At 45.1% G+C, this 23304-nt stretch overlaps 1 protein-coding gene across 6 annotated transcripts in view; it reads left to right on the top strand.

Moving 5' to 3' along the window:
* GSG1L (GSG1 like) overlaps positions 1-23304 on the top strand; it is a 249653-nt gene that overhangs the window by 102582 nt on the left and 123767 nt on the right. For 5 of the 6 annotated variants that reach the window (XM_029057523.2, XM_029057526.2, XM_029057531.2 and 2 more), the window contains exon 3: positions 12537-12689. The exons of the other annotated variant lie outside the window; for it this stretch is intronic. In XM_029057523.2, coding sequence (XP_028913356.1) covers positions 12537-12689 — 153 coding nt within the window. The remainder of the gene's footprint in view (positions 1-12536; positions 12690-23304) is intronic. 6 annotated transcript variants of the gene reach the window in all.

The raw sequence follows: 23304 nt of genomic DNA on the forward strand, positions 1-23304 counted from the left end.
TTCCCATCTCTTCACGTGTGAAGGGTCTCTTGACTTGATCCCACTCAGCGTCGCTGCGTTAAGGTGAGCATAGCCACAGTGCTAGAAGACTGACCACAGTGTTCGTAACGCTGTCTTGCTTTAGATATTGAGCAGGACCCTAAACGACACTGACGGAGCTGCTCAAAGAGCTGGGTTGTGGCCTAAGTCTCAGAGCTGTAGAGAAGACCGGAAAACTAGATGGCGAGGTAGACTTTCTGCTCGGTCTCAAGCCTGATTCCACACTCTCCCACAATCAATCAATTAATCCATATTTATCGAGCACTTTTATGCAGAGCACTGTACTACTACTCCTAATGTTGGTATTTGTTAAGCACTTACTATGTGCCGAGCACTGTTCTAAGCGCTGGGGGAGATGCAGGGTAATCAGGTTGTCCTACGTGAGGCTCACAGTCTTAATCCCCATTTTACAGATGAGGTAACTGTGGCACCGAGAAGTTAAGTGACTTGCCCAAAGTCACACAGCTGACAGGTGGAGGAGCCTGGATTTGAACCCATGACCTCTGACTCCTAAGCCCCTGCTCTTTCCACTGAGCCACGCTGCAAGCACTTGGGAGAGTACAATACAACAGAATTAGACACGCTCCCTGCCCATAACGAGTTTACTGTCTGAGCTGCCTGACAGTCTCCCGAAGGATGTGCTGACCTTCTTGATTGTGTTGTACAACCAAGGAAGGGATGGAACACCCAGTTGAGTAAACATATATAGAGAAGTGCTGAGCATTGATCGAGTATAGATAATAAAGAAGTCCTATACATGGCAGGAATCCTCTTGTTTATATTCCACTGCTGATGAAAACAAGATAGTTGGCAGGGGTTAGGGTGCAAATTGCAGAGAAAAGTTAAATTAGGTAAAGAGAAGAAAAAAGGAGGTGGGGAGGATAGGGAACGAAGGAGGGCTCAATATTAAAAAAGATCAAAGGAAGGGGGAGTAATAAATTACACCAGCAAAGGAAACCGGAAAATGAAAGATGATAGAGGAGAGCAGGCGGAGAAAAAGCCTGGTGCAATGAGGGAAAGAAGAGTGAAAGCCGGAAGAGCAAGAGGGAGGATTGCAAATAAACATCTTTATCAGCATGTGCAATCAATAACCTCAGGTCCTCAATCCCAGCTCTGATGGACCATTCTTTCTGCCAGAAGCTTCCTCCTCCTCCTCATGCACCAAAGGGATGTGCTGTGTTTTAAACAGGAGAAGTACTAGGTCAAATAATAAACCTTACAGAAAAGAGACGCAACACCACCCTCCGCACTGACGGACTTGCTCTCAGCCGAAACTTTGTTTTTGCCACGTCCCTACCCCTGCGGCGATATGAAGACACATTTCAGAGCATTGGGTTGATCTAGGTCAGCCTTGTGGAATCCTCTTGGGACTATGGGGGTCCCTGATATTCTTAGGAGGATCTGAGCTGGGCCTGTTCCTGGTTGGGAGAAGCCCTCTGGTCAAGAGAAGTTGCAAACCCCTCCATAGGAACTAATGAGCCGTGTTCCTGGTCTGGTCTGAATGGAAGTCCTAGGATCCATAGAGTGTTCACAGGCTGGGAGGTCATCCAACCTAAATCCTGCCGGAGTCCCAGAGGCCTGGAACAGCTATTATTCGTCCAACCCAAGCCAAAACATCCCTAAGACAAAACAGGGCAATTTCCCCAGACTCTTTAGAGGGTTCTGTTCCTCCCCAGTTGGCTGCTAGAGATACTTGGTCCAGGATGAGATAAATCAGTCCACTGACTAAATGTTCTGTGGCCTGGGCCCAGGGGAGAAATTATTTGAGGAGCAGAATTACTACACCCGTATAAAGTTTCTGATCCTTAAGCCTGCCTCCCCAAGGATCAACCGCAGAATAATAATAATAATCACAAAATTTGTTAAGTGCTTATTATGGGGCAGTCACTGTACTGAGCACTGGGATAAGTTCAGTCAAATTGGGTTGGGAGCAGTGGCCTCCACCCTGGCCTATTGGTTCTAGGGTCCGAAACCTCTAGGGAAGGGGCCTGACTTTGGCAAAGCTGATCCCCCTCAGAGCTGTCTCAAAGATTTTGAGAGACTGTTTCGGGGTACCAATTCAGCATTTTGAGCATTTTGTCATGGCTGCTTTCTCCACCCTCCCTAACAAAGGAGAAGGAGTCCACACGTGGAGTTTGGGTGAGAAAAACAGGCCCTGTTTGGACTTTCACCCCACCTTCTTCTGGTGAGGAGGCTAGGCTTGTGTGTGCTTGTCATTTGTAGAAAGGGACTAGTAGGACTTGTTTATATTGGGTTTTTGAACCTGGATAAATCGTGATGCCTAATTACAATACATGTTGCAAATTCAATATGTCCTTAAATCCCTGTGCATCTAGCGAATGATGAAGACGAATTGAGTTCTTCCGCTCTTTTTAGACTTAAAATATTGACATTTAGAAAATAGCAACTCCCTCTATGTTGACTGGGCAGTAAATGTCCCTCGCCACCGCTTATTTACAATATTTAATACTACAGACTTGAACCATCATAGAGCGAGCATACCGGGAATCTCATAGTGGTTATCAAGGTGTGACATATTGATTTGATAACTGAGTTGAAAGGTGGCTTGGTGTATTTTCTTGAAAGAGTCTATATCTCTGCTTCTTGAGAGTTTCTGCCCTCAGCAGTCCCATCCCTTTTAGGTTTTTCCTCAACCAACTCATTTTTATTTGCTCTGGGTTTCTTACCCCTCCTTTCTGTGATGCATTAAATTAAGAATGGATAGCACAACCCAACATGTACTATAAGAAAGGAAAATGTTGATCGCTTCCTCCTAAGCAAGGCCTTGCCCTGCTCATCAAGGAAGGGTCACAGCCAGTTTAATACAACTGTTCCAAAGAAGAAAGCTGCCGCCTGAGCTGTCTGTCACTCTTCAACTCTCAGCTGATGAGAAAACATGCATTTCTTCGGCTCTAGAAGGACATCAGAACCTCAAACTGAAACTGAGTGATAGAAAGAAATTTTCGGATGTTCTTAAGAATAAGTGTAATATATGACTGCTCATCTCACTGAAGACACTGTTGCTACTACTACTAATAATTGTGATTTTGGTTAAGTGCTTACTATGTAGTAAGCTCTGGGGTAGATAGAAGACGTCAGCTCCCAAGCTAAGTAGAAGGGAGAACAGATAGCTAATCTGTTAGAGAGAAACTGCATGGCTTAGGGGAGAAAGCAAGGGCCTGGGAGTCAGCGGACCTGGGTTCACCATTTGCAAGCTGGGTGACCTTGGGCAAGTCATTTGATTTCTCTGTGCCTCGGTTCCCTTATCTGCAGAATGTGGATCCAGTACCCTCCCTCCCTCCTACTTAGACTGTTCGCCCCATGTGGGACCTGATTATCTTGTACCTGTTCCAGATCTTAGCACATAGTTATGTGCATAGTTATGTGCAATGATGCTTGGCACATAGTTATCCCTTAACAGATACCGCAATTATTATTATTATTCTTTTCATTTTGCAGATGAGGGGATTGAGGCACCAAGAAGCCAAATCACTTACCCGAGGCCATACAGCAGACAAGTAGCAGAGCTGGGATTGGAACCCAGGTCCTCTGACTTCCAGACCCAGACTCTTTCCACTAGGCCACACTGCTACTGGTTAGGAGATCTTATCCGGGACCGTGGGTTTGGTGGAAAGGTTTAAGAGTGACTGACAACGAATCTCACACTAGTGCTCTTAATGACGAACTCGCTCTCTTCTCAGTCCAAATGAGGGAAGTGTTCCTCAGAGGGCTGCTCCGACACCCAGGGTGTCGCCAACAACCAACCTCTTGAGCTTTCCATTTGTTGGAGCACCCTGCTGTGAGTAGGACAAACATTTGACTTAATTTTCCAGTAGTGGGGATGGACTGTGCTAGGCATCCATCCTCTCTCCTTTTTTAATATCGTGCTCGTTGTGCATTTCCTGAGTCAGGCACCATTCAAAGCCCTGGTGTAAATACAAGCTAATCAAGTTGGACACAGTCATGTCCCACATAGAGCCCGTCTCCCCCTCTAGACTGTAAATTTGTTGTGGGCAGAGAATGTATCTGTTTACTGTTATATCGTACTCTCCCAGATGCTTGGTACAGTGCTTTGCACAAAGTAAGCACTCAAGAAATACGACTGAATGAATGAAAGAACGAATGACTCGGGCTCACGGTCTTAACCGCAATTTTACAAGTGAGATAATTGAGGCCCGGAGAAGTGAAGTGACTTGCCCAGGGTCACACAGCAGACAAGTGGCGGAGCCGGGATTAGAACCCAAGTGCTTCTGACTCCCTGGCCCGCGCTCTATCCACTAGGCCATGCTGCTTCTCTCTGACCTAGTTCTCCAGTGGCTAACTTTGGCTGGGCAGGATTAGAAATATTGCCTATAGCCACAGAAGAGAATATCTTGGCGCAATCTTCTCAGCAGTAAACATTGCTGTGTCCTCATCTGTTTCCTAGTGTAACACCGTTGTGGGAGGACATCGCCATAGACTGATTCAGCCTGGAGGAGTATCCAGGAGAAGGGCTCTCTTCTTGAGCAAAGAATTTCTGCAGATCATTATACCAAGAGACAGGCAGAAACACATTAGCAAAACAAGAAACCCTCTCTGCTTACCTGCAGTGTGAAAGGGAGTGTCTTCCTTGTTGATCTTTTAAAATGCACTTGTACCACCTGATTATATCTCATTGTCACTAGTGTCACCTTCAGAACTAAAATTAAGCCATCTGTTGTGCATTACCTCTCCCCTAAGAGTTCCTAATAAATGCTGATCAACTGATTAAGGCTTAAAAAAACGTGTGTGGGGCGGGCTTGGTAATGTGCTTTGCTTTGGAGCTTCCAAATTGGTTTGAGTGCATGTCTGGCCACACCCAGGTTACAACTGAGTGTAGAAGACAGTAGCTACGTGATGGTTAGTACATTTGTAGAACCATTTCCTTTAGTTTGCCTCTGGGCTTTGCTTATTCTTTTAGAATTAATAGAAAAATCAAGGGTTCGGTATGGATTTGCGGTAAACAAGCCTTCTCAATCAAGTTGCTATCCTCTAACCAGATATGTAAGGGGTTCCTGGTAGGAGGGAATCCATCAGTGGGTCTCTTTGTGACCCTTAAGGAGGTTCACCCCCGATATTTCCCCTCCCAAAAAAAAGAACACTTACCTACCTTCACCCCCACCAACAGGATGCATCTTTCTCAGTTCACAATAGAAATAGGAGTTTCTCCTAGAAATAGGAGTTTCTCCTAGCTCCCTGATAGTGGGAGCTAAGAGAGGTGGTTAGGGAGCCACAGAAGCCCTGGCTCATTTTCTGTTTTGGCCAGACAGGCCGATTGGCTGCTTTCATCAGTGATACTGCTTTAGGGGGATATTTTGCTCTCCCTGGAAGCTATATTTAGCCTCACTTCTTCACCATTAGAGGGTCAACAGAACGAGTCCAGGAACGGGAATGATTTCCGTGGGCAACTTGACTATTCCTATTCAATCATTTATAAGCCCTTCAATAATTTGCACCCCGGTGACACCGGAGGGGCTCAGGAATGGAGTTCTTGGGCATTCCACCTCATTTTCTGTCACTGAGAAGATGGCTCCTTCCCAGGGATGACCCGCCTTCCTGAAAGCAGGACATCTAATCATCTTACTTTACCCCCAAGAATAACACCAGCGGTGACCCCGAGGACAGTTCTATCACAAGCAATGGAGCTTAGATATTTCAATTGGTAGGTGCCCCGTGTTTAGCAGTATGTTTGACAGAGCCAGTATTCTGCTGTCTGTTCAGCCCAGACACATTTATTCTTCTCTTATTCCTTAGTCTCCTGTGCATTTTCTCCCTGGGAAAGGCCAGTTCAGAGGATGGCCTCTAGCCTCTGGAAGAAAGAAAATGTCCTGAACTCCTTTGCACAATTAATTTCAAAGAAATATGTGTCAGGCTCCCTAATTTAGTTCTGCGGGGTTTGGTGAGGCCTCGGAGCTATAGGGCCGAGGGTAAAGGCAATGGGCAGTGCTGTCATCCCGTTAGTAAAAGTGTTGAGCTGCTGTCTCAGAAAATTATAGTTGCTAATTTGCATATTAAAGTTCCCCGCTGACCTCCCACTCTGGATTTCTAAAGAAGGAACATGAGACAGTATCTGGAATAGAACTGTGCATCTGGGACCAGAGGGAGCAAAGTCACACACTTTTTTTTCCTATTTTACACTGCCCTCTTACTTCCCCCTCCCTTCCATTCTACCTTCGTCTTCTTTCTCATTTGCTTGCTTGCCCCCGCATCCTCTTCTCTCCCCAGCTCCCCACTCGGTCTGCAGTCTTCCACTCTTTTCTTTCCCTCTTTAATAGTAAAAGCTGAAAGTGCCCAAAATAGCAAAACCTAAAATGTTCTCGCTAATGTTTTAAGTGGGTGTGTTCATCTCGCTATTTTTCTCTATCCTTTACAATTTGGGAAAAAAACAACTTGTCTATGTAGAGCAGATTTTGGGGGCGGGGGGGGGGAACATTTCACAGCCCTTCCCACAGCTATTCCAGTAGAACCCCAAATCTGCCACCTCAGAAGTACCACTGGAATGTCCCTGTAGACCAAGGGAATGTATTTGAGGGTTCAAACTACTAGTCACACCTCATAACCTGATCCAGGAACCTTGGAATTAAAATCGGTAAGTGATGATGATGATGATAATTTAATGGCCTTGTTAAGTGCTTAGTATATGTCAAACACTATTCTAAGCGCTGGGGTAGATATAAGTTAATTAGGTTGGACACATTCCCTTTCCAGCATGGGGCTCGCAGTCTAATTAGGAGGGAGGACAGAAGGTGCAGAGAAGTTAAGGGACTTGCCCAAGATCCCATTGCAAGAAATTGGCAGAGCCAAGATTAGAACCCAGGTCCTCTGACTCCAGGGTCCATGTTCTTTCTACTAGGCCAGGCTGCTCCTCCATTGAGCACTTACTGTAAAGCAGTAAGTACTTAGAGGAATACAGTGTAGTTGATAGGCATGATCCCTGCCCTCGAGGAGTGTACAATATAATAGTAATGATGGCATTTGTTAAGCGCTTACTGTGTGCCAAGCACTGTTCTAAGCGCTGGGGTAGGTACAAGGTAATCAGGTTGTCCCAGGTCGGGCTCACGGTCTTAATTCTCATTGTCCACGCTGCTTCCCCAATAGGCAGCTTGATCGATTGACTGCACTTGTGTGGCCAGTTTCCTAGCCCTGCTTTTTCTCAGGTATTTGGACTCAATTTCCCTGGTTGGTTGTGGGGACTTTGGAGAGGAGAAGGAGTAGGGAGGATTTTTCTTCCTTCTCTTTCAGTGTACAGGAGAGGGGAATGAGTGGAAACTGGAGTTTCTCCTTGGGACAGTGGGGCTCTTGGAACACAGAAATTGAGAATTTGGACTCTTTAAAGGGACGGAGACAATAGGGCCCTGAAAGGAGGGAGATTAAAGTGCTCGATAAGGGGCGGGGCCGAAAAGGTGTTAAAATCTGGAGTGTCTGAAGAATGAGAGAGGAAAAATGAGAGGAATGGGGTTAACAGAAGGAAAATTGGTCTTAAGGGAGTGGGAAAGGTGTTGGAAGGAGTGAAGGTAGAGGAGTTAGGCTGCATATTACGAAAAGAAGAAGTTTGGAAAAGATTTATCATCTTTCCAACAGCAGTGTCATCTCCGCATCAAAGGACAGTTGTGCATAGAGGTAAAGGATTGAATGAGGTTGGATGAGGAAATTCGTTTTGACTAAATCATCTATGTCCTACTCCACTACTCTCCCTGCTCCCTCTCCCTTTCTGTGTCATCCTTGCACTTAATTCACCCCACCCTCAAACCCACAGCACTGTGTACATATCCATAATCTATTTGAATTCTCTCTCCCCTTCTAGACTGTAAGCTTCTTTTGAGCAGGAATCATGTCTACCAACTGTTATATCGCACTCTCCCAAGCACATAATACAGCGCTGTGCACACAGTAAGTGCTCATAAATGATTGCTTGGTTGATTGATCTATGTGCCGAGCAGCAAACCCCAAACAAATCTGCATGTGTGTGTGTGTGTGTATTTATGTTATGGCTTCTCAGGAAAGTTTAGTGATTTAGTTCCCCTTATTCCCCTTATTAAACCCCAAATTTAGTTCCCCTTATTCCAAAATATGTTAGGAAAACCAAAACACCACAGGATTTGGGATTTTTTTTTCTACGTAGGGAAAGGATTTTTATTCCTGACAGTCCAAGAAAATCAGGGACTGTTGGCAAACCTTCAGGTCCTGAATTTGGAAGGGGGTTAAGAGAGGATTGTATGTGTTTGTAGCGTTTTTCAGGGTCGAGTATGTCTGCGTGTGGACCAGGAAGCATCGGGAATATGTGGGGGGTGGGGGTGGCATGCGGGGAAGATAGTGAATAAAAAAGCTTAATAATACCGAGTGGCAGAAGCAGAAGAACGAAGGAGCATCGACAGGAAGACTGAGTGCCAGTAATACTGCGAGGCAGAGGAAAAAAACCCGGCACCAAAATAGTCACCACCCAAGGAAAGAGAAAGGGGTGTGGAAGATGAAGGCAACCAGGGAAATCCAGACAGCGAGTTAAATTATTCTGGGTTTTTTATTGTGTGGTATAACTGCGGTGACAGCTACCAAAAGAAGAGGTTTATAGAGGAAGAGTCCAAAAGGACTCTTAAAAAGTAGAGGAAGGCAGGGTGGGGTTGTGGGCTTCAAATGAAATGCTCTCCTCAAAGATGGTGCAGGACCGACTCTACTTGACAGGGGCACTCTCTCTTCTGGACCCAATCGAGGGTCCAGCCAAAGGTCTCTGAGACTGAGAGGATATATCTTTTGTGGGTATTCTTACAGATTTAAAGTTGCCAGAAGGCTCATTATTCTAGGGTAGAAATCCACAGAAATATCTAGGAGAAGGGATTTTTTTTTTACATAAAATCTTTCCTTTTCAACGTCTTAATCTTCAGACATGCAGGAGACTGCAAGAATCAGCAGCTGGCGGGATGGGCTGAACATCTATCAGGTGCCAGGAGCTCTGGAGCTTTAAGTCTACCTCTCGGGCTGTGGAGCTCTGGGTCCCCCTTTCCAGGACCCCCGACCCCAGTGAGGGAGGTGCCCCCCTCAAATGGCTTTGCTGCCTTCAGTGAGGGCTGAGTGGATGCATTTCTGAACCTGTGACATGGCCCTGATCAACTGTGCTCAGAGCTCATGGGTGAAAGCAGTGTGAAATGAGCAGCGTTTTGTACCCTTCCCTCCAAACAATCCCCTTCCTCGCATATAAATGTCCAGCTAGGCGGCACTGCACTCTTTGGGGATTGGGTTTAGGGGGTGGGGGAGGCCACTGCTTACTCCCTGCCTCGTTGGCAATCTTCTCACAAGGAGGAGACACCATGACTACCCTGCCTGCGTAATGGCACTTGTTCCATGATTGGTCAGCTCTGCCTATTCCCACTTCTAGTAGTAATAATAATAATAACAATGTTGGTATTTTTTAAGCGCTTACTATGTGCTGAGCACCGTTCTAAGAGCTGGGGTAGATACAGGGTAATCAGGTTGTCCCACGTAAGGCTCCCAGCCTTCATCCCCATTTTACAGATGAGGGAACTGAGGCACTGAGAAGTGAAGTGACTTGCCCAAAGTCACACAGCTGACAGGTAGCAGAGCTGGGATTAGAACCCATGACCTCTGTCTCCTAAGCCGGGTTCCCCGGCCGGCGGGGCTCAGTGGCAAGAGCCCGGGCTTGGGAGTCAGAGGTCATGGGTTTGAATCCCGGCTCTGCCACTTGTCAGCTGTGTGACTGTGGGCAAGTCCCTTCACTTCTCTGGGCCTCAGTGACCTCATCTGTCAAATGGGGATGAAGACTGTGAGCCCCACGTGGGACAACCTGATGACCCTGTATCTCCCCCAGAGCTTAGAACAGTGCTCTGCACATAGTAAGCGCTTCACAAATACCAACATTATTATTTCCACTGAGCCACGCTGCTTCTATTAGCTGATCTGCCTCTCTCACCTTGTCATTTGATCAGAAGCAATAGTTCTGACTTTTTTTCTTATTCCTTTTCTCCTGTGTAATGCACCCCCCTCCCCCGCCCACCCATTTTATGAAGGTATACTGAAGATTTTTTTCCAGCCAATAAAATCTTTTCTTTTTCTATTTTGAGGAGTTTACAGAATTTGATAAATAATCACTTCTCTAACCCTCAAAACATTCCTCTGAGACTTAGTGGGGCCAACCTTCTTAGTTCACAACTAGAGAAACCAAGGTGTAGAGCAGTTGGTCCAGAATATTCAAAATTTAAAATGGATTTGTAACTAGAACCAAGTGCTTTATTCATTCGCTCACGTTTAAGTTTATGGTCAGGCAGGGCCATACCTAGGAAGGTGAAGCCTGGGAATCCAGTCCATTGTAATGCATTTATTGAGTGCCTAATGAGTACCACTCATTGAACTAAATGTTTGGGAGAGTGTAATTAAATGTTTGGGAGAATGTAACAGAAGGAACATACATTCCTTGCCCACGAAGTGCTTGCAATCTGAAGGATCAGCCTCCTTGCCGTTCTCCCAACCTCTACCCCCCCCAGTCCATACTTCACTCTGCTGTCCAGATTATCTTTCTAACAAACGTTCAGGACATGTCACCCCCTTCCTCAAAAATCTCCAGGGGTTGCTATCCTCCTCCATATCAAACAGAAACTCCTTTAAAGCTCTACATCATCTTGCCCCCTCCTATCTCATCTTGCTTCTCTTCTTCTACGACCAACCCACATACTTCGCTCCTCTGGTGCTAACCTTCTCACTGTGTCTCGGTCTCGCGTGTCTTGCCGTTGACCCTTGGCCCACGTCCTACCTCTGGCCTGGAGGAAAGCCATCCCTCCTCAAATCCTCCGGGAAATTACTCTCCCCTCCTTCAAAGCCTTTCTGAAGGCACATCTCCTCCAAGAGGCCTTCCCAGACTATGCCTCTGCATCACCCTGACTTGCTCCTTTTGCTCTTCCCTCCCTCCCCAGCCCACAGCACTTATGTGTATATCTGTAATTTTACTTTGTATTGATGTCTATTTCTCTCTCTCTAGACTGTGAGCTCGTTGTGGACAGGGATTGTCATACTTTATTGTTGTATTGTACTTTCCCAAGCACTAAGTACAGTGCTCTGCACATACTACGCGCTTAATCAATAGGATTGAATGAATGAATGGATGATTTCTGAATGTGTCTGGTTCCCTACATCTCTATTTGAAGCTCTTGCCCCATCCCACTTGGAGCTCCAGGGAATAGAATCAATCAATCAATGATATTTATTGAGTGCTTATTGTGTCCAGTGCACTCACTGTGCTAAGCGCCTGGGAGAGTGCAATATAACAGGATAGCAGAGTTAGTAGACACTGAAACTCAGATGGGAGAGGAAAGAAAACCGTGACAGAAATGCTCATAGCATCTCTTATCTGAGCTTCCTGATGTTAGAGAAGGAATTTAGTAATTCTGTTAGACTGTATTCCCCCTAAGTAATGTTTTTAGTTGTTTGTTGACAGAAAAGGAGAGATTTCTTCTCCGCCTCCTTGCTTTCTCCCTTTTGATTCCTTTTGAAACCAAGTGTAGCCATAATACCGGAGAATTGAAAGTGACTGAAAGAGATCATTGTGGGCGGGGAACCTGTCTGCTAACTCAGTTGGTTGGCACCCTCCCAAATGCTTAGTACAGTGCTCCGCACATGGTACGAACTCAATAAATATGATTGATTGATTGTTTTTCCCTAGTTCACTGTATTTAGGCTGAGTGACAGTAAGGGGTGTCATCATTTGAGAGCGGGGGTGAGTTTGGGGTGGAGATTTGAGAGAGAAGGACTTGAAGGGTGTGCCTCTGTATCGGAGGCATGTCTTCGAGAGAGCTAGACTTCCAGGGGCAGAGATTCCAGGGACTAAGTGTCAGCGGAAATAAGGAATTTGGGTGCACCTCTCAGTTTGTTGCAACCAATGTGACCCACAGCTGCCCTCTAGGAGGCCCCTAGGGATGAAGGGCCCAGAGCATCCACCCCAAGGCACCTGTGTTCATCCATCCCTGGATGTCATTCACACAACCCATGACCCGCCTGGCCTTCCTAGCTCTGTCTACGGATGTAACTGGGTCTGGAGCTGTACTACAAGCTCCCACGAGGTAGTAGGCACTGATAAATACTACTGAATGAATGAATGAATATTTTGAAATCAAGGCATGCCACAGAAACTCTTCCTCCCTGTAGTACCCCCAGACAACCCCCAAAGTATGCAAATGAAACAGCCTTCCTCAGCATCAGGCCTTTATCCCCTCATCCACGGGAAACTCATTAGTGGCTTCAGATTTCCATATGGCTCCCATTCCTCTTTCGGCACGCTAACCTGGGGCTGAGCTATTTCTCATTTTGGCTTTTTGCTTCCTCCATCTCCTTCCAATCTCACAAAAATTTGTGAAGCTAAGAGTTGAGATCTGTGGTGGGGGAGGAAAATGGAAGGGTGCTGCTATTATTTCCAGTCAGACCTTATAAGAGAAGGTGACTAACTGCCCCTCCTCTGGTTCTGCTCTTATCTGTTTCAGGTGTCCTTTGGCTGTCGGTAGTTTCAGAGGTCTTGTACATCCTCCTCTTAGTCGTTGGATTCAGTCTTATGTGCCTAGAGCTCTTCCATTCCAGTAACGTGATCGATGGGCTCAAGCTAAACGCCTTTGCTGCTGTCTTCACTGTGCTGTCAGGTAAAGAATTTCTTTGGTTTCAAACTATAACAGGAAAATACCCTTTAAAGGACTGGTTAGATATTTTGAAGGAAAGCTATCTAAAGACTCTTGCCTAATTTTCCATCTCTCTAGCTGAAGGTGTCTGGGCCAATTTTGAAACCCTCTCCTCCCCATCCTGAAACTAGCCAATGCTCTTTCTACAGACTCATCCCTTAGTCCATACTTTAGTAACTTTATAGTAGAATCTCTTTTGGGAGAAAGACTAATTTTTTTTTAATATGCCATGGTTGGGCTATATCAGATTTCAATTCAAAAAAGAGAGTGGGAGGGGAAAAAAAAAGACATTGTATCACACCTTTTTACAGGACTGTTGGTAAAAAAAAAGATTTGTTTAGAAACTGTAGCTTTTGACAAGGAATTCAAGAATATATCAGCCCGTTAAGCCGGTTAAGGGTTTGAAACGTAACTAGCAGTTGAATGATTTAATATAATCAAACAGGTTAAAAAAAGAGCAAGGTGGGATTTTATAAATATAAATGGAAGAAAATAAATATCAGGAAGAAAGTACACTCCTAAGGAAAAGAGATAAAGTTAATGACATTTCGGTAATAGCTGTGCTTCCGAACGCCTAAGTTAAGTCTGCCTTTGGGAAGAAAATAAAAAAGTTTAGGAAGGGATGAATATCTCATAAAAATAATGAATGATTCTGAAGGGCATAAAAAAGTACAGAATAGTCATCTGGCAGTCTATGAAAAGAAATTCTATGTTTGCTTCCTGTGAAATATGACATTAAAGGGAATTCACCCCTGCCGCTCCCTGAATCATGTCACCTCAACCGTCCCTCCAACCAGCTGGAGCTTGTGGTGGCTGACAGGTCCTCAGGAAGGCCAAGATGGTTCCAGGGCTGCTGTAGATATTCACATTCATTTGTGGCACCATTTTGGTTTGGAATCAACCTGTACTAAAGTCCCTGGTTATCCTGGAGTTGACAGCCCATTGAGATCATTCAGGCCAAAAAAATTCATCTTGCTGCCTCAGTTATCTAGTTGGACTGATCACCTGGAGCAAGGTTAAACCTGAAGTTCCTTAAACTCATTGTGGCAAGGAACGTCTCTGTCATATTTTACTTTCCCAAACCCTTAATACAGTGATCTGCACCCAGTAAATACGATTGATTGACTGATCAGGGCTGCTCAGAATCCAGCCTCTAATATGCCATACTTTTATCTTAGGTTGAGAATTAAAAATTATTCATTCATTCACTGTCGTGTTTATTGAGTGCTTACTGTGTGCAGAGCACCGTACTAAGCATTTGGAAAGTACAATTCAACAATAGAGACAATCCCTGCCCACAACGGACTTACAGTCTAGAAGGAGACAGACAGCAAAACAAGTAAACAGACATCAAAAACCACCTCCTACGCACCCAGTTTTCTTCTGGTTTTTCCCCTTTCCCACCTAGCATTCCATTCCTCCCAGATTAATTCCCTGACTTACTGGGAAAATGGTGTGAGGTGTAAGTATAGCAGTGGGTCCCCCAGACCAAGTTGGGCTGGTCTTTGGCTGGCTACTCCTACATCCAAAATAATCCTCTCCCTTTCTTTGAGACAGAAATAGTTTCACTTTAAAATTCATTCATTCATTCAATAGTATTTATTGAGCGCTTACTATGTGCAGAGCACTGTACTAAGCGCTTGGAATGAACAAGTCGGCAACAGATAGAGACGGTCCCTGCCGTTTGACGGGCTTACAGTCTAATCGGGGGAGACGGACAGACGAGGACAATGGCAATAAATAGAGTCAAGGGGAAGAACATCTCGTAAAAACAATGGCAACTAAATAGAATCGAGGCGATGTACATTTCATTAACAAAATAAATAGGGTAACGAAAATATATACAGTTGAGCGGACGAGTACAGTGCTGAGGGGATGGGAAGGGAGAGGGGGAGGAGCAGAGGGAAATGGGGGGAAAAGGAAGTAACATGCATGATTAGGGTGATTGCATATCCTGCTTTTGCAGGGCAGTCTTAAATTTTTGTGGGTTGCCCTGGGGAGTTTTTGAAAAAGATAAAGAGTGTCATAGAATTAAGACTGTTTTGAATAAATTGGTCATCCCACCTTCTATCAACTACCAGGTGCTCTAGTTCACCCACCAGCTGTCTTTCTGGGGGTACCTCCGTCCAGGCCAGCGCACGCTCAACATATGCTCAACACATGAGATGCAGCATGGCCTAATGGATAGTGGATCTGCCTGGGAGTCAGAAGGACCTGGGTTCTAATTCTGACTCTCCCACTTGTCTGTTGTGCAACTGTGGGCAAGTCATTTCACTTCCTCTGTGCCTCATTACCTCCTCTGTAAAATGGGGAAGCAGCATGGCCTAGTGGCAAGAGCACGGGCTTGGGAGTGAGAGGTCGTGGGTTCTGATCCTGTATTTGCCACTTGTCTGCTTTGAGACCTTAGGCAAGGCACTTAACTTTGTGTCTCAGTTACCTCATCTGTATAATGGGGATTAACAGTGTGAGCCTAATATGGGACTGGGATTGTGTCCAACCTGATTACCTTGTATCTACCCCAGCACTTAGAACAGGGCTTAACAAATACCGTAGCAGTGATGATCATTATTATGGGGATTAAGACTGTGAGCCCTCTGTGGAGCCTGGGCTGTGTCCAACCTGATTAGCTTATATCTATCCCAACGCTTAGTACAGTGCCTGGCACATAGTAAGTGCTTAACAAATACCATTAAAACTTTCTATACCATTCCTAGCCCTTTCATGTAGAAATCTCAGAAAGTTGGAGGACTTAGTTCCATCATTTCTCTGTCAACCCCCAATCGCAGTTGAGAGAGAAGAGGAAGGCATTTGAGCTTGGATTGCTGTCCTGACATCCCAGCTTTCAACAAAAATAATATGGTCTAATCAGTATCCACTCTGTTAAAAAAAATTAGTTTTAAGAAGTTTGTTTCCCAAATATTTTAGGGAGACCTAAGATTCTCCTCTCCAATTCTCCATCCCCATACTGTGATTGCCGTGAGGTTTCCCAGAGCGGCAGACCACAGTGTTCGCCATCTTTAAATCCCAACTAAAATCTCACTTACTCTAGGTAGCCTTCCCTGACAGTTTGCAAAATCCTGTTCATGTCAGCCTAACACCCATCCTGTTAAGAATAATCCTTCTTCTTCTCTTCAGCACTCATATTCCTATTCATATTTGATTTATTTTGTGAACATTCATTTATTTGTTTAGGCATTTGCTCTGCTTCTGCATTATCCTTGTTCTTCCCGTTTTTATTATCTGAAAATAACTTTTGTCTGAATTCCCCATTAAATTATAACCCCCTTGAGGACAGGGACTATGTGACCTGGTACTGAGTGCTCAGTACAATGGGGATTTAAGCTCAGTAGGGGCTTAATTTTGGGGGGCTGCAGGGAGTGCTAGAGTATGGGGCTGGAAAAATTCCAGTTACTATTCATAGGAATCTGGGGCACTTTGAGGCAGCTCTACAAACATTAATTTGCCTGTGTGGGTCAATCACCAATCAAAGGTATTTACTGGGGACTTACTGTGTCCGGAACACTGTACTAAGCGCTTGGAGAGTACAATATAACAGAATTTATAGACATGTTCCCCGTGCATAACAGCTTTACAGTCTAGAATGGTCAATCCTTTATGATATCAGTATGGTACTCAAAATTAGGTGTGCCCAGTGCAGATTTGGATCAGAAATGGAAATTCACCTTAAAGAAACACTTTTCAAAAGTCCATCTTGCTCTGTGCAGACTGGCAGGGACTTTTTGGCCTGGGGTCCTCACAGATAACTTGTAGTCCTCAGCCTTGGGGGCTTTCAGAAGCTTTAAGCTGGGTAACCAGGATTGTGAAAATTGGAATTGGCTCGGTTGAGGAGATTGCCTATCATGGAATATCCTTTGCAGAAAAGTGGGGGGCGGGAGGGGGGAGAGAGAGAGAGATTTTCAATCTTCATCCCAACCCCCTCCTCTCACAAAGGGTTGTGTTCTTTAGGAGTTTGTGAGGATTAGCCACCCACCTTGTCTCAGTGTGTCCCAGCAATTCAATAAGGGCCACTTTCTCGCCTTAGAAGGTGGGTCTTTAGTAGTCTCCTGTGGCCCCTATGGAATTGGACAAATGGAGGGATAACGATAGGCTTGGTTCCTGCGATTTAGTCAGGATGGAGTGGCAGTATTCCTTCACAAACTAATACATTCAATATGAGAAACTCTGACGTTGATAATAATGAAAAATGTATATTCAATTGTTTATGGAAATAAATGCACCATTAATTATTCAGAGAAAGAATACCTTACGTTCATATAAATGGATGTAGTACATGCTCAGTCAGCGCTTTTCAGATGTATAACATTTTATTTGCATGAGGTAAAGCCATCAGTCATTACTCAAGATGACATCTCTGTCAGGTTTTGAATTTAAAGCCAAGTCTCTTAACTACAAAATATCTGATTTTGATTTCGTTATCTGAATCCATATTTCTTCATGTCTGAATTATTTAAAGCAGACCCATACTAACCCCCCAAAGCACTCCTCTAAATTTTTGAGTTTAAAATCAAGAATTTTTCAGCCACGAACACCTCCTAATGCAATTGCAAAACACTAAAAATGGCTTTCTAAAGTCCTGAAGGACACGACCCTCCCCAAATATGGTCCATTAGTGTGTGACACTATTCTTTCCCACTTAATCTCATTAATAATGCGGATCAGAAAATAATGGATTTCTCTTGCAAGGAGCTAATTCCCATCAAACACTAAGGCCGTTCCTCTTTGATAGGCAGCAAAGGAGATGCAAAATTGGGTAGCATCTTTTTATAGGCAGCCTCCAAGACTGAGGCAACTAGTAATCATCTAGCAACTAGGCAGAGTGCAGTGAAGTGGCAGCCTGTTAGGGATGGTTTCCCTTGTCTGCTGTGTGACCTTGGGCAAGTCACTTATAATAATAATGTTGGTATTCGTTGGTATTTAAGCGCTTACTATGTGCAGAGCACTGTTCTAAGCACTGGGGTAGATACAGGGTAATCAGGTTGTCCCACGTGAGGCTCATAGTTAATCCCCATTTTACAGATGAGGTAACAGAGGCACAGAGAAGTGAAGTGACTTGCCCACAGTCACCAAGCTGCCAAGTGGCAGAGCTGGCATTCGAACCCATGACCTCTGACTACCAAGCCCGGGCTCCTTCCACTGAGCCACGCTGGGCCTCAGTTCCCTCATCCGTAAAATGGGGATTAAGGGTGTGAGCGCCATGTAGGACAGGGATTGTGTCCAACCTGATTAACTTGTATATGCCCCAGTGCTTAGAACAGTGCTTGGCACATAGTAAGCATTTAACGAGTACTATTATTATTATTAAGACCATCAGAAAGGAAAGTCAGGTAAGCTCTATAGTTTCTGATGGTGTCCGAGTGTAGTCCATCATTTCATTTGGGCATTGTCCACTCTCTTTCAACTCTCACATTCTCTGTATTGCCCAGTCCGGTTGCTTTTTCCTCCCTAATATTTCCCGGATTCTTCCGTTCCTCCTCATCAAAACCGTCGCCACCCTGGTCCAGGCACTTGGCAGAACCCAACCAGACTACCGATTCAGACCACTGTATCACCCTCCTCACTGGTCTCTGCACCTAACCTCTCCCTTCTCCAACCCCTCCTTTGCTCTGCTGCCCAGTTCAATTTTCTAAAACATTATTCTCCATATATCTATCTCCTCCAAAGCCTAACCATTCCTTTCTGCAGAAACCTCTGAATTCTAGGCCCTCCATTGTCTCTCTCTGCCTTAATTATCCACTCTTCTTCCACCACAGCCCAGCTTGCACTCTTCATTCCTCCCAAACACACTTTCTCACCATGCCTCCTCCGATATCTTACCTTAAATCCCTTGCTCATGCCCATCTTCCTGTTTAGGACACCCTTCCACTTCAAATCTGATGGAGCACAACTCTTCCCAACCTCCAAGCCCTCCCGAAATCTCACCTCCTCCAAGTGGTGTTCCTGATACATTTTTCTTTTCCTGGTTCCCGTCCTCCCGACTACCACCCTAATACATATCTACTCATACTCAATACTATTAAAAATGTAATTAGTACATTGATTTTCTTTACTAAGTCCATTGCTGTTTGATCTCTCTGTGGCAGTTTGGCTCCCTTTGTCTTTTTTTTGTGTTCGTTTGGGTTTTTTTGTTTGGTTTTCATTAAGCACTTACTATGTGCCAGGCATCGTACTAAGCCCTGGGGTAGACACAAACTCATCAGGTTGGACACTTTCAGTGTCCCACATGGGGTTTACATTCTTAATCCTCATTTTACAGATGAGGTAATTGAGACACAGAGAAATTAAGTGACTTGTACAAGGTCACACAGCAGACAAATGGCAGAGCCAAGATTATAATAATAATTATTGCGGTATTTATTAAGCTCTTATTATGTGCCAGGCACTGTACTAAGCACTAGGATGGATACAAATAAATCAGGCTGGACACAGTCCCTGCCCCACGTGGGGCTCACAGTCTCAATCGCCATTTTACAGATGAAGTAACTGAAGCACAGAGAAGTGAAGCGACTTCTCTTCAGCAGACAAGTGGCGGAGCCAGGACTAGAATCCAGGTCCTTTTACTCCCAGGTCTATGCTCTTCCTACTAGGCCATGCTGCTTCCGCTAGGACAGGGCTGCACGAACAGAAAAATAAAATTGTGATATCTTGGGACTGCTTCAGAGCTACTCTATCTGCCTCATTCACTGGATCCCAAAGTAGATAAGTGGTGATCTTATCTAAAATGACTTTGTATTTCTGTTAGAAATCTTGCGGTAGCAGTTTTAAGGCTAGATTCTGATTCTGAATGACTTTAAAGGGCTCTAAATAAGAATTTGACTATCAATTTGTCACTCTGGAGACTTCGGGGGGTTATTTCCAATAGTTTGCATTTACCTATCAAGGAAAACATGTTCCCATGCCCAAGGAAGTGTTTGTACTCTCATAAATCAGGGCGGACTTTATTTCTATGTATATATTTGTTTAGTGTCTCGTAAGCTCTGGATAAATAGGCTCAGGAACTTCAAACTGCAAGCAAATATGAAGAGACCTGTGTCCACTATTTCCTTTGTGATTTAACTATTACTGTTGTACCAGTTAGCAGTCCCTCTTTGTGGTACATCTCTATGGTCCGTATTCATTCCTCAATTTCCTTGATAGGTCTGGCTCCTCTTGCTTGTTCCCTTGGTAATATTTTGCAAGGAGTGACTGGATTCTTCCTGTTGTTTGAATTCAGGGATCAAACCAGCTGCCTTAATATGCTCTGACGTGGTCAGCCTGCTCTCTGCTTTGGGGGCTTAGATCGCTCAGAGGTTCCCTAGCAGAAATCGCGTGTTTGGTGTTGAAGGGGCTGGCCTCCTTCTCCTTCCACCCCTCCCTCCCCTCTGCCACACCCTAAGTCAATCAATCAATCAATCAATCAATGGTATATACTGAGCACTTACTATTCATTCATTCAATAGTATTTATTGAGCGCTTACTATGTGCAGAGCACTGTACTAAGCGCTTGGAATGTACAAATCGGTAACAGATGGAAACAGTCCCTGCCCCTTGACGGGTTTACACTCTAATCTGGGGAGATGGACAGACAAAAACAATAGCAATAAATAGAATCAAAGGGATGAACATATTAAAACAATAAATAAAAAGAATCAAGTTGATGTACCGCTCATTAACAAAATAATAGAATCAAGGTGATGTACATCTCATTAACAAAATAAATAAGGTAATGAAAATATATACAGTTGAGCGGACGAGTACAGTGCTGAGGGGAGGGGAAGGGAGAGGGGGAGGAGCGGAGGGAAAGGGGGGAAAAGAGGCTTAGCTGAGGGGAGGTGAAAGGGGGGGTAGAGGCGGAGCAGAGGGCGCAGAGGGAAAAGGGGGAGCTCTTGGAGGAGGTGAGCTCTAAGTAGGGTTTTGAAGAGGGGAAGAGAATTAGTTTGGCGGAGGTGAGGATGGAGGGCATTCCAGGACTGCGGGAGGATGTGGCCCAGGGGTCGACGGCGGGATAGGCGAGAACGGGGGACGGTGAGGAGGAGGGCGGAAGAGGAGTGGAGCATGCGGGGTGGGCAATAGAAAGAGAGAAGGGAGGAGAGGTAGGAGGGGGCAAGGTGATGGAGAGCCTTGAAGCCTAGAGTGAGAAGTTTTTGTTTGGTGAGGAGGTCGATAGGCAACCACTGGAGGTTTTTAAGAAGGGGAGTGACAGGCCCAGAGTGTTTCTGCAGGAAGATGAGCCGAGCAGCGGAGTGAAGAATAGACCGGAGCGGGGAGAGAGAGGAGGAAGGGAGATCAGAGAGAAGGCTGACATAATAATCCAGCTGGGATATTATGAGAGCCTGTAACAGTAAGATAGCCGTTTGGGTGGAGAGGCAAGAGCGGAATGTGCAGAGCACTGTACCAAACGGTTGGGAGAGTACAATAGAACAGAATTAGCGGACTCGTTCCCTGCCCGTTACGAGATTACTAATGAAGAAACAAGACAGGACGCTAACAACGTCTGCTACTGAGGAGGGGTCGTAGAGATATTCCATTCAGTATCCACCGACTGCACCCTTGACCCTGGCAGCCGTCTCCCAGTAGGATGCTGGACGCGGAGAGAAGGGACATTGAGTGAGGACCGCCCCACGTAAGCCAGGTAGTCACGTCTAGAAAACATCTCAGGTGCATATCCTACTGATATGCTTCGCCCACCCTTAAAGGCAGGTCCTCTGCAAGCAGGCATCCCGGAATGATGGCTAGTCGATTGCTGAAGAGGCAGCAGTAATGTTTGGTAAGATCCGGCCTGGCTGAGCAACCGCATTTAGGAATGCCTTGTGTACCGTGAATGAGGAAGGGGCTAGGAAAAGGGCTTAAAACTCGCCTACCTCATCGACTCCAAACAGGTTCACCTTTGGAGCTTTAATCTTGCAGTGTTAAAACAAAGAGAAAACTAGCATGCATTATGGAGGCGTGAATTTGTCTTTTCAGCCAATGATGGGCAAATGTCTTTCCAAGTTTGTTTTTACTGACAATTCCTGGGACAAGATGATCCCTTTTACCTTGTCGCCAAATCTTGTCCTTCTCATCCTTCTGGCCCCATTTGAATTTCCATCTGTTTCAAGAAGGCTTCTCTGAACCACAATGTCCCTTAACACCCGGCGTGATCCCGGCCCCGTATGCTGCTTTATGGTCTTGTTTGTTTTATTTGCTTGTTGTTAAGTGCTTCCTATGTACAGGGATAGATACAAGTTTATCAGGTTGGACACAGTCCCTGTTCCACGTGGGGGACACTAAGTAGGAGGGAGTAGGATTTAGAAAAGCAGCGTGGCTTAGTGGCAAGAGCCCGGGCTTCGGAGTCAGAGGACGTGAGTTCTAATTCCGGCTCTGCCACTTGTCTGCTGTGTGACCTTAGGCAAGTCACTTAACTTCTCTGTGCCTTAGTTCCCTGATCTGTAAAATGGGGATTAAAAGTGTGAGCTCCACCTGGGACAACCTGATTACCCTCTATCCACCCCAGCGCTTAGAACAGTGCCGGGCACATAGTAAGCTTTTAACCAATACCATAATTATCATTATTACTTAATCCCATTTTACAGTTAAGGAAAATTAGGCACAGAGAAGTTAAGTGGCTTGCCCTAGGTCACACAGCAAGCATTTGGCAGAGCCGGGATTAGAACCCAGGTCCTCTGGCTCCCAGGCCCATGCTCTTTCCCCTAAGCTAGACTGCTTCTTAGTCTTGGTCTAAGGAAGCTTGATCAGGATAATTAGTAAAACTCCTTCAAGAGAGGAGGAGGCAGCCCCAGACTGGAACACAAACTAATTTGCTCTTTTGGGGTATTTATTTTCTCTTCCCAAGGACAAATGTGGTTACAAGAGAAGCCGCCCATAGCTTGGATATGGGGAGAGTCAAGCTGAAGATTCTTGGGTTGAAGAGACTAGGAGTTGAAAGAAAGAAAAGAATAAATGTTAAGGAGAAAGTTGAGATCTTCAGGTGGTGTGTAGATGGTGAGAGCCCCCTCTTAGTTGAAAGATTCAGAGTACGATAAAGAAATTCCAAGTTTCAGATGAAACGGACAGGACTTAGTGGTAATAGGAAGAGGAGAAGTAAAAATATTTACTGAATGCCCACTGGGCGCTAAGAGCTGGGGAAATGGCATATTTATTCCTTGCCCACAAGGAGATTACACTCTAACAGAGAAGTCGAAGCAGTACTGCCTAGTGGATAGAGCACAGGCCTGGGAGTCAGAAGGACCTGGGTTCTAATTGCGATTCTGCCACTTACCTGCTGTGTGACCTTGGGCAAGTTACTTAACTTCTCTGTGCCTCAGTTCCCTCATCTGTAAACTGTGAACTAAGGTGTGAACCCCATGTGGGACAGGGACTGTGTCAAACCTGATTTGCTTGACTCCACCCCAGCACTTAGTACCGTGCCTGGCACATAGTAAGTCTCTTAACTAATGCCACAATTATGATTATTATTGGTAGGAGTGATGGTAATATTAGTGGTGGTGGTCATAGCAGCAATAGTAGTATTAATAATAATAATAATGATGATGATGATGATGATGATGGTATTTGTTAAGCGCTTACTATGTGCAAAGCACTG

This window comes from Ornithorhynchus anatinus, chromosome 2 (genome assembly GCF_004115215.2).
Source record: "Ornithorhynchus anatinus isolate Pmale09 chromosome 2, mOrnAna1.pri.v4, whole genome shotgun sequence".
Taxonomy (NCBI): domain Eukaryota; kingdom Metazoa; phylum Chordata; class Mammalia; order Monotremata; family Ornithorhynchidae; genus Ornithorhynchus; species Ornithorhynchus anatinus.